General features: G+C 48.9%; 1 protein-coding gene across 8 annotated transcripts in view; it reads left to right on the top strand.

Annotated features, from left to right (window-relative positions):
* The window catches only part of Znf142 (zinc finger protein 142), a 17275-nt gene extending 4032 nt beyond the window's left edge, over positions 1–13243 (top strand). For 3 of the 8 annotated variants that reach the window (XM_003464012.5, XM_063245017.1, XM_005001067.4), the window contains exons 3-9: positions 768–1367; positions 2434–2601; positions 3688–4512; positions 6947–7124; positions 7799–10694; positions 11527–11632; positions 12594–13243. In XM_003464012.5, coding sequence (XP_003464060.2) covers positions 768–1367; positions 2434–2601; positions 3688–4512; positions 6947–7124; positions 7799–10694; positions 11527–11632; positions 12594–13063 — 5243 coding nt within the window. In that variant the 3' untranslated portion in view covers positions 13064–13243. Of the gene's footprint in view, positions 1–767; positions 2602–3687; positions 4513–6946; positions 7125–7798; positions 10695–11526; positions 11633–11986; positions 12082–12593 lie in introns of all 8 variants that reach the window. The other 5 variants (XR_010046291.1, XM_063245026.1, XM_063245047.1 and 2 more) reach the window with 5 other exon arrangements.
* The last annotated feature ends 65 nt before the right edge of the window (positions 13244–13308 follow it).

The raw sequence follows: 13308 nt of genomic DNA, 5'->3' as shown, positions 1-13308 counted from the left end.
GCTATCAGTTTAGACCAGAATTTCATTTTGATTTATTGTTTTGTGTCTTGTATTTTGAGACAGGTTCTTGCTGTATAGCCCAGATTTGCCTTGAACTTGACTGAATGCTAACATTACTGGTGTGCACCACCACACCCAGCCCATTTTGATTTATTAATTTTCTGAAATACTATGAACTGAACAAAAAAAATGAAGTATGTCTGTGTACTCATAGACATGTCTGTGTAACAATATCTTTGATATATAGCAAGTAGAAAAGAAAAAAAAGCAGAACAGTGACCAAAAAAAAGGCCTAAGAAAAGACAGGTGCAGTGATACTTGCCCATAATCCAGCTACTCAGGAGGCTAAAGCAGGAGGATGACCCAGGAGCTTGTGGCCTTCTGGACAACATAACAATTCCCTAGTGTAATACAGACCAGACTGTTTGTGTGAGAGTGGCAGTTAATACTTCTGTATCATTTGAATTATTGCATAGAACTTTTCAAAATTTTCGTTTCAGCAAAATATTGCCTTTTCTAATGCTTTCTGGATTTTATTAATGATTGTTCATTCATTAAACACCTATCTTGTGCTAGATATTTTGCTAGACACTAGGAACCAATGCCAGACCATCGCTGACCTGTGGGCTTACAGTCTGGTGCAGAGCCAGATTTGAAGTCCACCCACACTCTTTGAATAAGAAAAGGCTCATCTTCATTTCTACTAGTAACTCCTACAGCCTCCTTCCGTCTGATTCTCTGCCTTTCTGTTGGTCCTCTGCCTGCAGGTGTCCTGGTAAAGGTGGTGGAGGTATACTTCTGTGAGCGCTGTGAGCAGAGCTTCGCAGAGCCTGCTCTGCTGTCCCTGCACCAGTGTACTGAGACCCATGTACAGCCTGTGCAGGGGCTCTCTAGCACCCTGCGCTCCATAAAGCTGCCCACCAGCAACTTCACCCTCCACGGTCCTCTGCAGGGCAAGAGCCCAGCAGATAGCCCCCTGCCATGTCCTGTATGTAGACAGGAGTTTGCCCAACCACAGGCCCTGAAGAACCACTTCAAGATTCACCGGGCTGCTCCTGACACCTTCTCCTGCCCTGAGTCTGGCTGTGTGTTCTCTGCTGAGGATCGTAAGGGTTTGCAGCACCACCTGAGGCAGACCCACGGAGCAGTTCCTGTGCCATGTTCTTTCCGAGGCTGCCCACTGCTTTTTGGGAGCCAGCAGGGCATGGAGTTGCACCGACACACCCATTACCCCTTCCACTGCACCCATTGCAGCTTCATGGGTTCCAATATCAAACTCTTCCGGCAGCATCAGCGAAGCCATGGGCCTGGGACACAGGGAGAACTTTCTGCTGTCCAGGGACTCCCATCCCAGGAGCAACTGCCAGGTATGAGACCCAGTCCCCTACCTGGGATGTAGCAGTTGATCTTACAGGACAGACATTCGTTTCCAGGACCATGATTGTGCATGAGTATTGAGAAGGCTAGAGAGTAATTTAGGACAGAATTACTGGATGGGATCAGAAGGCATCTAGAAACCTTGAGCCAGTCAGGATATTTGGGACACAGAATAAGTCTTTGTCCATGACACTGAGTGACATATGACTTACACTGTATGTGGCCTGAAGTTACTTAAGCAACATTCTCTACTGACTCATTGTAGGACTTGACTTTATGAGGGCAGAAGTAAAAGTGAGTGGTATACAAAATGCTTAGCCTCCCCTTAGAGCAAGAGGGATTGGGCAGGAAAAGCTGGGATTATTCTAAAAGGAAACCTTCCAGGGAGGTGGTGCTTTATTGATTCTTACTCCTCTTGGTCTCAGAAAACAACAAATACCCCAGCAAGGGGTGAGTGAGTAGAAGAGCAGGAGGAACAAAGAAAACAGGCCAGAAGAAGACAGCATTGTGATGAAAGAACTTGGCTTGCTGAGACCTACTTGAGCTCTTATTCCTAAAGGGAAGATCTTTTTCCTGGAAACTAGTCATACCTCTTTGCCTTACCAAGGCAGCTATTGGAGGGTAAAAGATAGATTTGAGGGGTAAGGTGTGACACTGGCTACTGAGATAGGCTTCTCAGAAGAATGGTTGAGCAATCAGAGTGTGTTCACCTGCCCTGAATGAGCTGAGTCACTCGCCCTGGGAGCCTGGGCCACCAAAGTGCAGTCTGCTTTCCTCTACCTCTCAGACCTACCCCTGTCCCAGTGGCCTTAAAGCTGACACCTGAAAGAGGCTCTGGCTAGTGTTTTCTGAGGTTTGATTTACTTTAGACTGAATCGTTATGGATAGCTTAGCTCCTGGTCCTCATTCTTGAGTGGGAATACATTTATTTACATAAGACCCAAGATTTCCTTCTACTAAAAGAGGAGGAGGATGATTCTACTAGCCAGTGAATGGAAAAGTTCATGCTTTCAGTCATTGACTGTCTGAACTTCATCAAGATTTATGTATCTCCAGCTCCCAAACTGCCTCCAGCAAAGGGAGACCCTTTGGAAGAAGCTGGTCCATCTTTGCCTGGGCAGGAGTCAGCTGAGGAGGAAGAATTAGAAGAAAAGGAGGAGACTGGCACCCAGAAAGACCCCCAGAAAGCCTTAGATAAAGGCCAGCAGGCTCAGCAGTTGGAAGGTAATGACATTACTAGGTGAATGGGAAAGATGCATAGCAGAGTATGTAGCATTGAAGCTCTCAGCCCTGGTTTTCCACCTTTGGTTCAAATCCTTCCATTCTTTCTGTTCCACCTTGACTCAAGTCATGGTTTACCAGGTTTGATGGCACATGCTGTAATCCTAGTTACTGAGGAGGCTGAAACAGGAGAATCACTTAAGCAGAAGAGTTCAAGACTGGCATAGGCTAAAAGATCTTGTCTCAAAAAAAAAAGAGCTGGGGATTTAGCTCAGTGGCCTAAGTACCTGCTTGGCAAGCGTGAGGTTGTGAGTTCGATCCCTGGTACCAAAAAAATTTAAAAAAAGAAAGAAAGAAATCACCTGCATAATACCAGCACTCTGGGAAGCTGAAGCAGAAAGGTCGTAAGTTTGAGCCCAGCCCAGGCAAATTAGCAAAACCCTGTCTCAAAATTTTAAAAATTTAAAAAGAACTAGGGATGTAGCTCAGTGCATTGAGCCTAGGTTCAATCCCCAGTAACACCAAAAAAGAAAAGAGGTCAAGATGTGGTAGGTCCTGTAATCCCAGCACTCAGGAAGCTGAGGCAGGAGGATTGCCACAAGTTTGAGGCCAGCCCTGGCTCTGTAATGAGATCAAGGCCAGCCTAGACCCTATCTCAAAAGAACTTTAAAAAAAAAAAAAAAAAAAGATTTGTTTGGTCAAGATACTGGTCACAGGGGGTCAGGATAGATTTTTCTCATTTCTTTTAGGGCACTTTTCCCTCTAACCAACCCGACTGATCCAGCACAAGGGCTGCAAGAGAACAATACTGCATCCAGATCATTTTCCTGAGCTCCAAACAGAAGTTCAGGAACAGTGGGTGACTTGGGGAAACACTTCAGACAGGCCACAACAAAGTCTGAGAAGCCTTTGGTTTCTCTTGAGTTTCTCTTCTTTCTTGAGATTAGAGTTTTGAGGCTGTTGTTTTGTTTCCTTAAGAGGAAAGCCACACAGTGTTTGTGTCTGGCAAGATTGTAGCTCTCGCGTTGTTTGGCCTGCCCTGACCTGCTGATGATCTCGCTTCTGACCTTGTGTATTCTCTTTCCTCAGGAGATGTGTCTTCTGGTCCCGAGTCTCTCTTCAAGACACACATGTGTCCTGAGTGCAAGCGCTGCTTTAAGAAGCGGACCCACCTAGTGGAACACCTGCATCTCCACTTCCCAGATCCCAGCCTTCAGTGCCCCAACTGCCAGAAGTTCTTCACCAGCAAGAGCAAATTGAAGACCCATCTACTTCGGGAGCTGGGCGAGAAGACCCACCGCTGCCCGCTGTGCCACTATAGTGCAGTGGAGAAGAATGCACTCAACCGCCACATGGCCAGCATGCACGAGGACATTTCCAACTTTTACTCAGACACCTATGTCTGTCCTGTGTGCCGCGAGGAGTTCCGCCTCAGCCAGGCCCTCAAGGAGCACCTCAAGAACCACACAGCAGCGGCTGCAGCAGAGCCGTCTCGTCTACCCTGCTTTCAGGAGGGCTGCAGCTATGCAGCCCCTGACCGCAAGGTGTTCATAAAGCACCTGAAGGACATCCACGGGGTGCGGGCCGTGGAGTGCCGCCATCACTCATGTCCCATGCTCTTTGCCACAGTTGAAGCAATGGAGGCCCACCACAAAAGCCACTATGCCTTCCACTGCCCACACTGTGACTTTGCCTGCTCCAACAAACACTTGTTCCGCAAGCACAAGAAGCAAGGTCACCCGGGCAGTGAGGAGCTGCGCTGCACCTTCTGCCCCTTTGCCACTTTCAACCCGGTATCCTACCAGGACCATGTAGGCAAGATGCATGCTCATGAGAAGATCCACCAGTGCCCCGAGTGCAGCTTTGCCACTGCCCACAAGAGGGTGCTCATCCGACACATGCTGCTGCATACTGGTGAGATGACTTCCGTCTTCATGGTAACATAGTCCCAGCCACAGTGCTGATGACAGCTAACATGATGACAGCCAACATATGTCTGCCAGACATCACATGCAGGGCCTTACATGCATTCATGCCTGGACACAGATCTAGTATCCCGGGTTTACAAATGAGTCATAAGCTGAATGTCATTCACTTAAGAAAGTGGTCAAGTTAGGATCTAAACCCAAGTACTAGTATTCCAGAGCCTGTACTCTAAGTGATATGCTGTTGGTCCTTACCTTTAAGCCTCTGTCCAGCTCTGCCTACCTATAGTCAGGTGGGTGGTTGAATATGTCTCCTATTAAGAGTGAAGAAGCCCAGGTGAGGACAGATACTTTCGTTTACAATTCAAGTGTGGGGATGTGCCTTGAGAGATAGGAGCTGAGGGGACTGAGACTCGAGTGCGTATTTGGCAGTCCGCAGCTGTCATGTCCATGGTATGACATGGAAACACGATCCTTTCCAGTGACCTACAAGGTGCACTCATTTCAACTCAAACTTTTCTTTTTTCCTTGGTGCTAGTTCTGTGCATACTAAGACAAGCACTGTACCACTAAGCTACAGCCTCAGGATTTATTTTATTTTGTTTTATTTTATTTTTGAGATAGAGTCTAAGTTCCCTAGGCTGGCTTCAAGTTTTTTGTTCCTCCTGCCTTAGCTCTGGAGTAGCAGGATTATAGGCATATGCCATCACACTTTAGCTTCTTAGTTGATTGTCAGCATCACTGAGGTTTTAAGTAATAACAGAATGAGGCTTTCTGCCATAGCACCATCCCCTTTGTGATCTATATAAACATCAGTGGAGCTGGGCATGGGGGCACACGCCTGTAATCCCAGCACTCAGGAGGCTGAGGTAGGAGGATTGTTGTGAGCTCAAGGCCAGCCTGAACTGCATAGTCATTTTTATCTCAAAAAGACAAAAACAAAATAAATATCAATGGGTTGACGAGAAGTTTAAAAAGTATTTTCATAAGAGCTCATTTGGGATAACAACTTTTAGACAGTTTTGGGCAAAGCCATTATTCCTGATGAACTATGCATTTCTGTACATGATTTAGCCTCATTTTTAATACTTTGTGTCTATATAGTTACACAATTTTCATTTTTATTTGTTTAATCCATGACAGGCTTATAAGGCAGGGAAACATAAGAAGTAACAAACTCTGAAAAGTTAAATTTAGCTGGGGGTTTAGCTCAGAGGCATAAGCGCCTGCCTTGCAAGCAGGCAGTCGTGAGTTTGATCCCCAGTACCGAAAAAAAGGAAAAAGACAAAAAAAAAAAAAAAAAAAGATCACACAGCAAGTTAGAACCAGAGTGCCATGTTGTTGCTGCAAGAAGGGGCTGGGTGAACCGGGAGGGGTCCTGAAGGAACACAGCCCACAGCATTTTAGAGCCAGGGTATTTGTTGTTTGGTTTTGTTTCAGTTTGTGGTACTGAGGTTGAGTCTAGGGCCTCTGCATTGAGCTACACCCTTGGCCCTTATTGAAGTTTTTTTATTCAGAGACAGATTCTTACTGAGTTGTCTAGGCTGGTCCCCAACTTGCAGTCTTCCTGCCCCAGTCTCCCAGAGTTAGTGCCAGGTGTTGATAACTACTTGGACAACTCATCCTTAGTTACACTGGTCATCACCAGCAACTTCAGGATAGCTCATTTAATGTTCACACCATCCGTGTGAAGTCAGTACTTTTCTTTCTCCTTTTTTGGAGACAGACTGCTGAAAGCTAGCAGGTATGAGGCACCACTCACCAGATTTCTCTGTGCCTGAGTTTTCTTGTCAAAACAGTGAGGGTAGTGATGGCACCTACTTTATGGTATCCAATGAAAGGAGGTATTTTTCTAAAATACTCAGGGGACAGTATTTAGCATTACGTATATAAATATTGTCAATTCTTACTATAATGGAATCCAGAGTTAAAATTCTTTTTTTTTTTTTTGTCTTTTTTCGTTTTTACTGGTACCGGGGATTGAACTCACGACTGCCTGCTTACAAGGCAGGCACTTATGCCGCTGAGCTAAATCCCCAACCCCCAGAATTAAAATTTTTAACCACCATGTTTGGTTGCCTAATTCCTCTGTTCCAGAAAACTGGAAAAAATTGGGCAAAATGGAACAGTTGCACATCAGAACCAACGAGCTGTATAACAAATCGAGAGTGTACTTTAGATCAAGTTCTGAAAAGCTCAGTGATTACTTTCCTGCTCTCCTCATTGGTGTTGCAAGTTGGGAGAGTGGTTATCTGAGAGGGCTGTGAAGAACTTTGATTACTGCAAAGTTTTCCACATCTCAGCCTGTGAAGCTTTTGTTCCCATCTTACATCAGGACAGCCTTGCTGGAGACACTGCTCTGGCCACTTGCTGGATTTGTGTCTGACTGTGCCCTTTCTCCTCTCGACCCACCCCCACATAAGGTGAGAAACCTCACAAGTGTGAGCTGTGTGACTTTACCTGCCGAGACGTGAGCTACCTGTCCAAGCACATGCTGACCCACTCCAACACCAAGGATTACATGTGCACCGAATGTGGCTATGTTACCAAGTGGAAGCATTACCTCAGTGTGCACATGAGAAAACACGCAGGTGACCTCAGGTATGAGCAGACATATGCCTGCATCCTTATCCTGAGACCCCTTGTCAAGGTAGCCTCCTTCTGGGTCCAGCGTCTGGCCCTCACACACTCGGTTTCATTGCCTGCAGCTGGCCTCAACTTGTGACCCACTCCTCATGTTGAGATCGATCTAGGCCAGAGGGAGGGAATACAAACCTAGAGGGTAGACCTGAAGACTAAGATGCTACTTGGGTTCACAGAGTTTGGTCGGGAATATGGGTAGAATCTTTACTTGTGACACCTGTCCTGGCCACTTCTAACTCTAGGAAGGTTCTCTGACCTGTGGGTACTGCTGAGTAGGACGTTTCTCTACAGATTTCTTGCCTCTGTGGGAGAATGAAGATCAGACATGAACCTAGCTTGTAGATATAGCCTTGTCACCTCCTTAGCAGTAATACGTAATGCTGACTCATGATTCCTTCACAAGTTAGAGTGCTGGCCCTGAGGCTAGGCTGTCTGCCCCTCAACTTTGGAACTATCCTATTATCCCTGTGCCTTGGCCTTGATTATAAAATAGAATTGCCTATTTCATTGGGTAGTGGAAAGGGAAGTTAAATTAAACAATGCCTGAGTGTACAGCCTGGCCCGAAATGTTTATTCAGTGACTGTTCACTGTGCAATTATTGTGATTGCCTCTCTCTGTCCCTCCTTGCCAGGTACCAGTGCAACCAGTGCTCCTATCGCTGCCATCGGGCTGATCAGCTGAGCAGCCACAAGCTGCGACACCAGGGCAAGTCCCTGATGTGTGAGGTGTGCGCCTTTGCCTGCAAGAGGAAGTATGAGCTACAGAAACACATGGCTTCCCAGCACCACCCTGGCACACCAGCCCCACTCTACCCCTGCCGCTATTGCAGCTACCAGAGCCGCCACAAACAGGCTCTGCTGAGCCATGAGAACTGCAAGCACACCCATCTCCGTGAGTTCCGCTGTGCCCTCTGTGACTACTGCACCTTCAGCAACACCACTCTCTTCTTCCACAAGCGTAAGGCCCATGGCTACGTGCCTGGGGACCAGGTCTGGCAGCTTCGTGATGCTAGCCAAGAGCCAGAAGGGGCCAGACAGTGCTTGGCACCCGCACCAGACTCAGAGTCCTCAAGCCAGCTGTCTGCCCAGGCTGAGGGCCCCAGCCACGAACCTGGGACTGTGGTGGATCCCAGCTTAGACCAGGCCCTGCCGGACATCAGTGAGGAGGGTAGCACCAGGAGACAGGATGACAGCGAGGTCCTCCATGGGGATGAACTGGTCGGCAGTCCCAGCCCAGCAGAAGTGGAGGAGGGCAGCTGTACACTGCACTTAGAGGCCCTGGGAGTGGAGCTGGACCCTGTGGCTCAGCCACCCCTTGAACTCAGTGAAACAGTCCCTCTGGTGTTGAAGCCCCTGGATTCCTCTGGACCGCTGGAACTGGAAGGGCCAATGGCATCCAGCTTTGAAGGTGTTGGGACTGCTGGCTTGGGTGCTGAAGAACCTGTTCTGGAGAAACCAGTCCCTGAGCCCCCCAGAACTGCTCTATCCTCAGAGGAGGTCCCTAACAGCTGGATAGAAAACTTCAAGGCAACTCCATCTGCTGAGATGGCACCCTCGCCTCCATTTCCTGAGTCAGAGTCACTACTCAAGGCTCTGAGGAGACGGGACAAAGAACAAGCAGAAGCATTGGTGCTGGAGGGGCGGGTGCAGATGGTAGTGATCCAGGGAGAGGGCCAAGCCTTCCGCTGCCCACACTGCCCTTTTATCACTCGCCGGGAAAAAGCCCTAAAGCTGCACTCTAGAACAGGATGCCAGGGCCGTCGGGAGCCCTTGCTGTGCCCTGAGTGTGGGGCTAGCTTTAAGCAGCAACGTGGCCTCAGCACCCACCTACTCAAGAAGTGCCCTGTTCTGCTTAGAAAAAACAAAGGCTTGCCCAGACCAGATTCTCCCATCCCTGTGCCCCCTCAGCACTTGGGCACACAGGCTTCTGAGGATGCGGAAGGCAGGAAGCCCTCTCCTGCACCTCTGGAAGAAGAGCTACTGTTTCCAAAAGATGCTCTTTCCAAGCTTCCCAGGGGGCCAGGAGGAGGAGCAGAGCCTCTCACCACGCCCTCTGACTTCCTGGCCCTTTCTGCAGGGAGCTCCTCACCCACAGAGACCCTTGAGAAGTTCCACTTTGAGCAGGGCAAGTTTCATTGCAACTCCTGCACCTTCCTTTGCTCCCGGCTCTCCTCTATTACCTCTCATGTGGCCGAAGGCTGCCGGGGAGGGCGTGGCCGGGGAGGAAAGCAGGGGACCTACCTGAGCAACGGGAGCTCTGCTCCCCTGAGTGATGAAAGTGGAAGTATTGAGCTCAGCCCTGGAGATGGGGTCACAGCTTCAGCAGCTCAGAAACAAAATGTGACCCTCTTTTCCTGCCCCACGTGTTCCTTCAGCTGCCAGCAGGAACGAGCCCTGAGGACTCACCAGACCCAGGGCTGTCCCCTTGGGCAGTCTGGAGAGTTGCAGTGTGACCTCTGTCCATTCACTGCCCCCACAGCTGCTGCCCTGGGACTCCACCAGAAGCAGAAGCATCCCGCTGCAGCCCTAGCCCGCGGCCCAAGGCCCTCTCTACAGTGTGGGGATTGTGGCTTCACCTGTAAACAGAGCCGATGCCTGCAGCAGCACCGGCGGCTTAAGCATGAGGGCGTGAAGCCGCATCAGTGCCCTTTTTGTGACTTTTCCACCACCAGGCGCTATCGGTTAGAAGCTCACCAGTCCCGACACACGGGCATTGGCCGCATCCCATGCAGCTCCTGCTCTCAGACATTTGGTACCAACTCAAAACTGCGCTTGCACCGGCTAAGAGTACATGACAAGACACCCACTCACTTTTGCCCACTCTGTGACTATAGTGGCTATCTTCGCCACGACATCACTCGCCATGTCAACAGCTGCCACCAAGGCACCCCAGCCTTTGCCTGCTCCCAGTGTGATGCGCAGTTCAGCTCAGAGACAGCACTGAAGCAACATGCTCTACGCCGACACCCTGAGCCCACACACTCTGCTCCTGGCTCCCCTGCCGAGGCCACTGAAGGACCTCTGCAGTGCTCCCACTGTGGGCTGCTCTGCCCCAGCCCTGCCAGCCTTCGAGGACACACCCGTAAACAGCACCCACGGCTGGAGTGTGGGGCTTGCCAGGAGGCCTTCCCTAGCCGGCCTGCATTGGATGAGCATCGGAGGCAGCAGCATTTCAGCCACCGCTGCCAGCTGTGTGACTTTGCTGCCCGGGAGCGAGTGGGCTTGGTAAAGCACTACCTGGAACAGCATGAGGAGACTTCAGCAGCGACAGCGGCTTCCAATGGGGATGGAGACACTGGCCAGCCTCCTTTGCACTGTCCTTTTTGTGACTTTGCATGTCACCATCAGCTGGTGCTAGATCACCATGTGAAAGGGCATGGAGGCACCCGACTCTACAAATGTACAGACTGTGCTTACAGCACCAAGAACCGGCAGAAAATCACCTGGCACAGCCGTATCCACACAGGGGAAAAGCCTTACCGCTGTCACCTCTGCTCCTATGCCTGTGCTGATCCCTCTCGCCTCAAGGTAAGGTCAGGGGCCCTGGGGCAGGGAATGGAGAATGCGTAGGCTCTGGGTCCTCTAACCCTGACTCTTCCAAATATTCCGTGACTTTGGACAAGTTCTTTCTCTAAGGCTCCAGGCTGGGGATTTAGCTCAGCGACATAAGTGCCTGCCTGGCAAACATAAGGTTGTCAGTTCGATTCCTGGTACCAAAAAAAAAAAAAAAAATTATATTGGCTTAAATCTAAGGCTCATATCCCTCACCTGTAAGAAGGGGATAATACCAACTTCAGAGAATCATACAGATAAAATTCCATAATACTACATGTTTACCATTGATAAAGGCATACAATTTGAGGATATTCTAGATAATAACAGCTAACATTTAATGAACACTTACTGTATACTCAGCACTGTAATTTTAATTCTTTTAAAGATAATAATTCCAGCACTCAGGAAGCTGAAGCAGAAAGATCCCTGCAAGTTCAAAGCTAGCCTGGGCTACAAAGTGAGTTTGAGGCCAGCATGAACTGCATAGTGAAACCCTGTCTCAAAAAAAAAAGGATAAGAGATAGGGATACCTTTTTCTGCTTTCCATTTTACAGATTACTGACAGTTCAGGCTTAGCTCACCCAAGAACATAGCTAAGAAGCAGCAGAGCTGAGACAGGGCAGACCTAGGAAGAGGCTGAATGGGTTAGGTAAAGTGGCTGTCCTGGAGGACCTAGTTGATAATGTATGTGTAGATAGAATGGGAGCTGGGAGCAGGATTACCTGCCTGCTCACCCCTACTTCCCCATCCAGTGAATACCATGGGATGGACATGTTGTGTTGGCTTTTTGTTTTTCTCTGGTTAGTACCACATGCGGATCCATAAGGAGGAACGGAAGTACCTATGCCCTGAGTGTGGTTACAAGTGCAAGTGGGTCAACCAGCTCAAGTACCACATGACCAAGCACACAGGTGAGGCCTAAAGTATTCCTCTGATCTCTGGTAAGCCTGACCTCACTGAAGTGACGCATGTCCGTGCTCAGATTCAGAGCAACATCAGTTTCACACTGGAGTCAGAGGGCAGGCTTGTATCATATGCCTTCCCAATTCACTAATACTATCAGAAACAGAGGAGGACTAAATCTGAGGGCTCCTGGATACTGCAAAAGCTTCCCAGGTGGTTGTGGTACAGGAGTGTTATCCCCACTGAGAACCTCAATTCAGACTTCAGTGAGATCAGGTCTGCCTGGCTCCTGTACTCTTATTGTAAGTATGGAGGAGAAAGTGGAAAGTTTCCCTGTTCTAATTTGCCTTTATCCTCTCCAGGCATGGAATCTACAAACTAGAGGTTCTCTGAAAAGGGCTAATGATTATGTGCCTGTGGTTACTGCATGTGCTTGCCCACATGTAGACCTACTCAGGTACATTTCAAGACCCTCTGCTTCTATGAATGCTGCTGCTTTTATCTTTTTTTTTTTCCCCCCTTTGGTACTGGGGATCAAACTCACAACCTTTTGCCTGATAGGCACTGTGCCACTGAGCTATATCCCCGACCCTGCTTCTTTTATCTTGACTACTCTCTTAAGCATTCTTTTCCTTTTTGATTTGAACAAGGGGTTCTGTTTAAATGAATTCCTAAATTCTATGAATATCTTGTGATCCAAAGAGAGTTGAAATTTCCCATTTGATAGCTATCATATTTGAGCCTCATTCCTATCAGGCAAGTAAATTAGTGGTCACATAGTCATTAGCACCCACAGGACATCTATGTCAGTGAAGGCTGTGTTGAGAGGACATAGAAATATCACCCGAGACTAGAGCATTCCAGGATATGGTCCTTATATAGCTTGCTGCTTGTGTTCTTTATATGCCCTACGGCCTGCCACACTTTATCCTACCCCACCTCAGTGATGATTATTTCCCTGTGCTATAGGACTGAAACCATACCAGTGTCCTGAGTGTGAGTACTGCACCAACCGGGCTGATGCACTGCGTGTGCACCGGGAGACGCGACATCGGGAAGCACGGGCTTTCATGTGTGAGCAGTGCGGCAAGGCCTTCAAGACGCGCTTCCTGCTGCGCACCCACCTTCGCAAGCACAGTGAAGCCAAACCTTATGTGTGTAATGTGTGCCACCGTGCTTTCCGCTGGGCTGCCGGTCTGCGCCATCATGCCCTCACCCATACTGACCGCCACCCCTTCTTCTGCCGGCTGTGCAGCTACAAGGCCAAGCAGAAGTTCCAGGTGGTCAAGCATGTGCGAAGGCACCACCCTGACCAGGCTGACCCGCACCAGGGTGTGGGCAAAGACCCCACCACCCCTACCGTGCATCTGCATGATGTGAAGCTGGAGGACCCCAACCCTCCTGCTCCTGCCACTCCCTCCACTGGACCTGAGGGTTGAGCCTAGCCTGCCTCCCAGACAGGAGCTGATGATGGCCAAAGATGGGGGTCAGAGCTAGCTTGAGGAGCTCAGGGCCTAAGAAAAAACTGGCTTTGAGGCCTCAGTGTAACTGTAACCCCTGTGAGACTCTTGTAGTACTTTGAAATTAATGGCTATATAAAAGAAAGACACAGACCAAAACACTGACTTCTTGAAATCACTATATTTTTAACCTGTGGATTTCCAGTTTCTTCACCATCACTCTA

The sequence above is a fragment of the Cavia porcellus genome, unplaced genomic scaffold (genome assembly GCF_034190915.1).
Source record: "Cavia porcellus strain 051 isolate PalLab524CR breed Dunkin Hartley unplaced genomic scaffold, mCavPor4.1 scaffold_1, whole genome shotgun sequence".
NCBI lineage: Eukaryota > Metazoa > Chordata > Mammalia > Rodentia > Caviidae > Cavia > Cavia porcellus.
The sequence above is the reverse complement of the archived record's forward strand: the minus strand, read 5'-3'. Positions and strand labels throughout refer to the sequence as shown.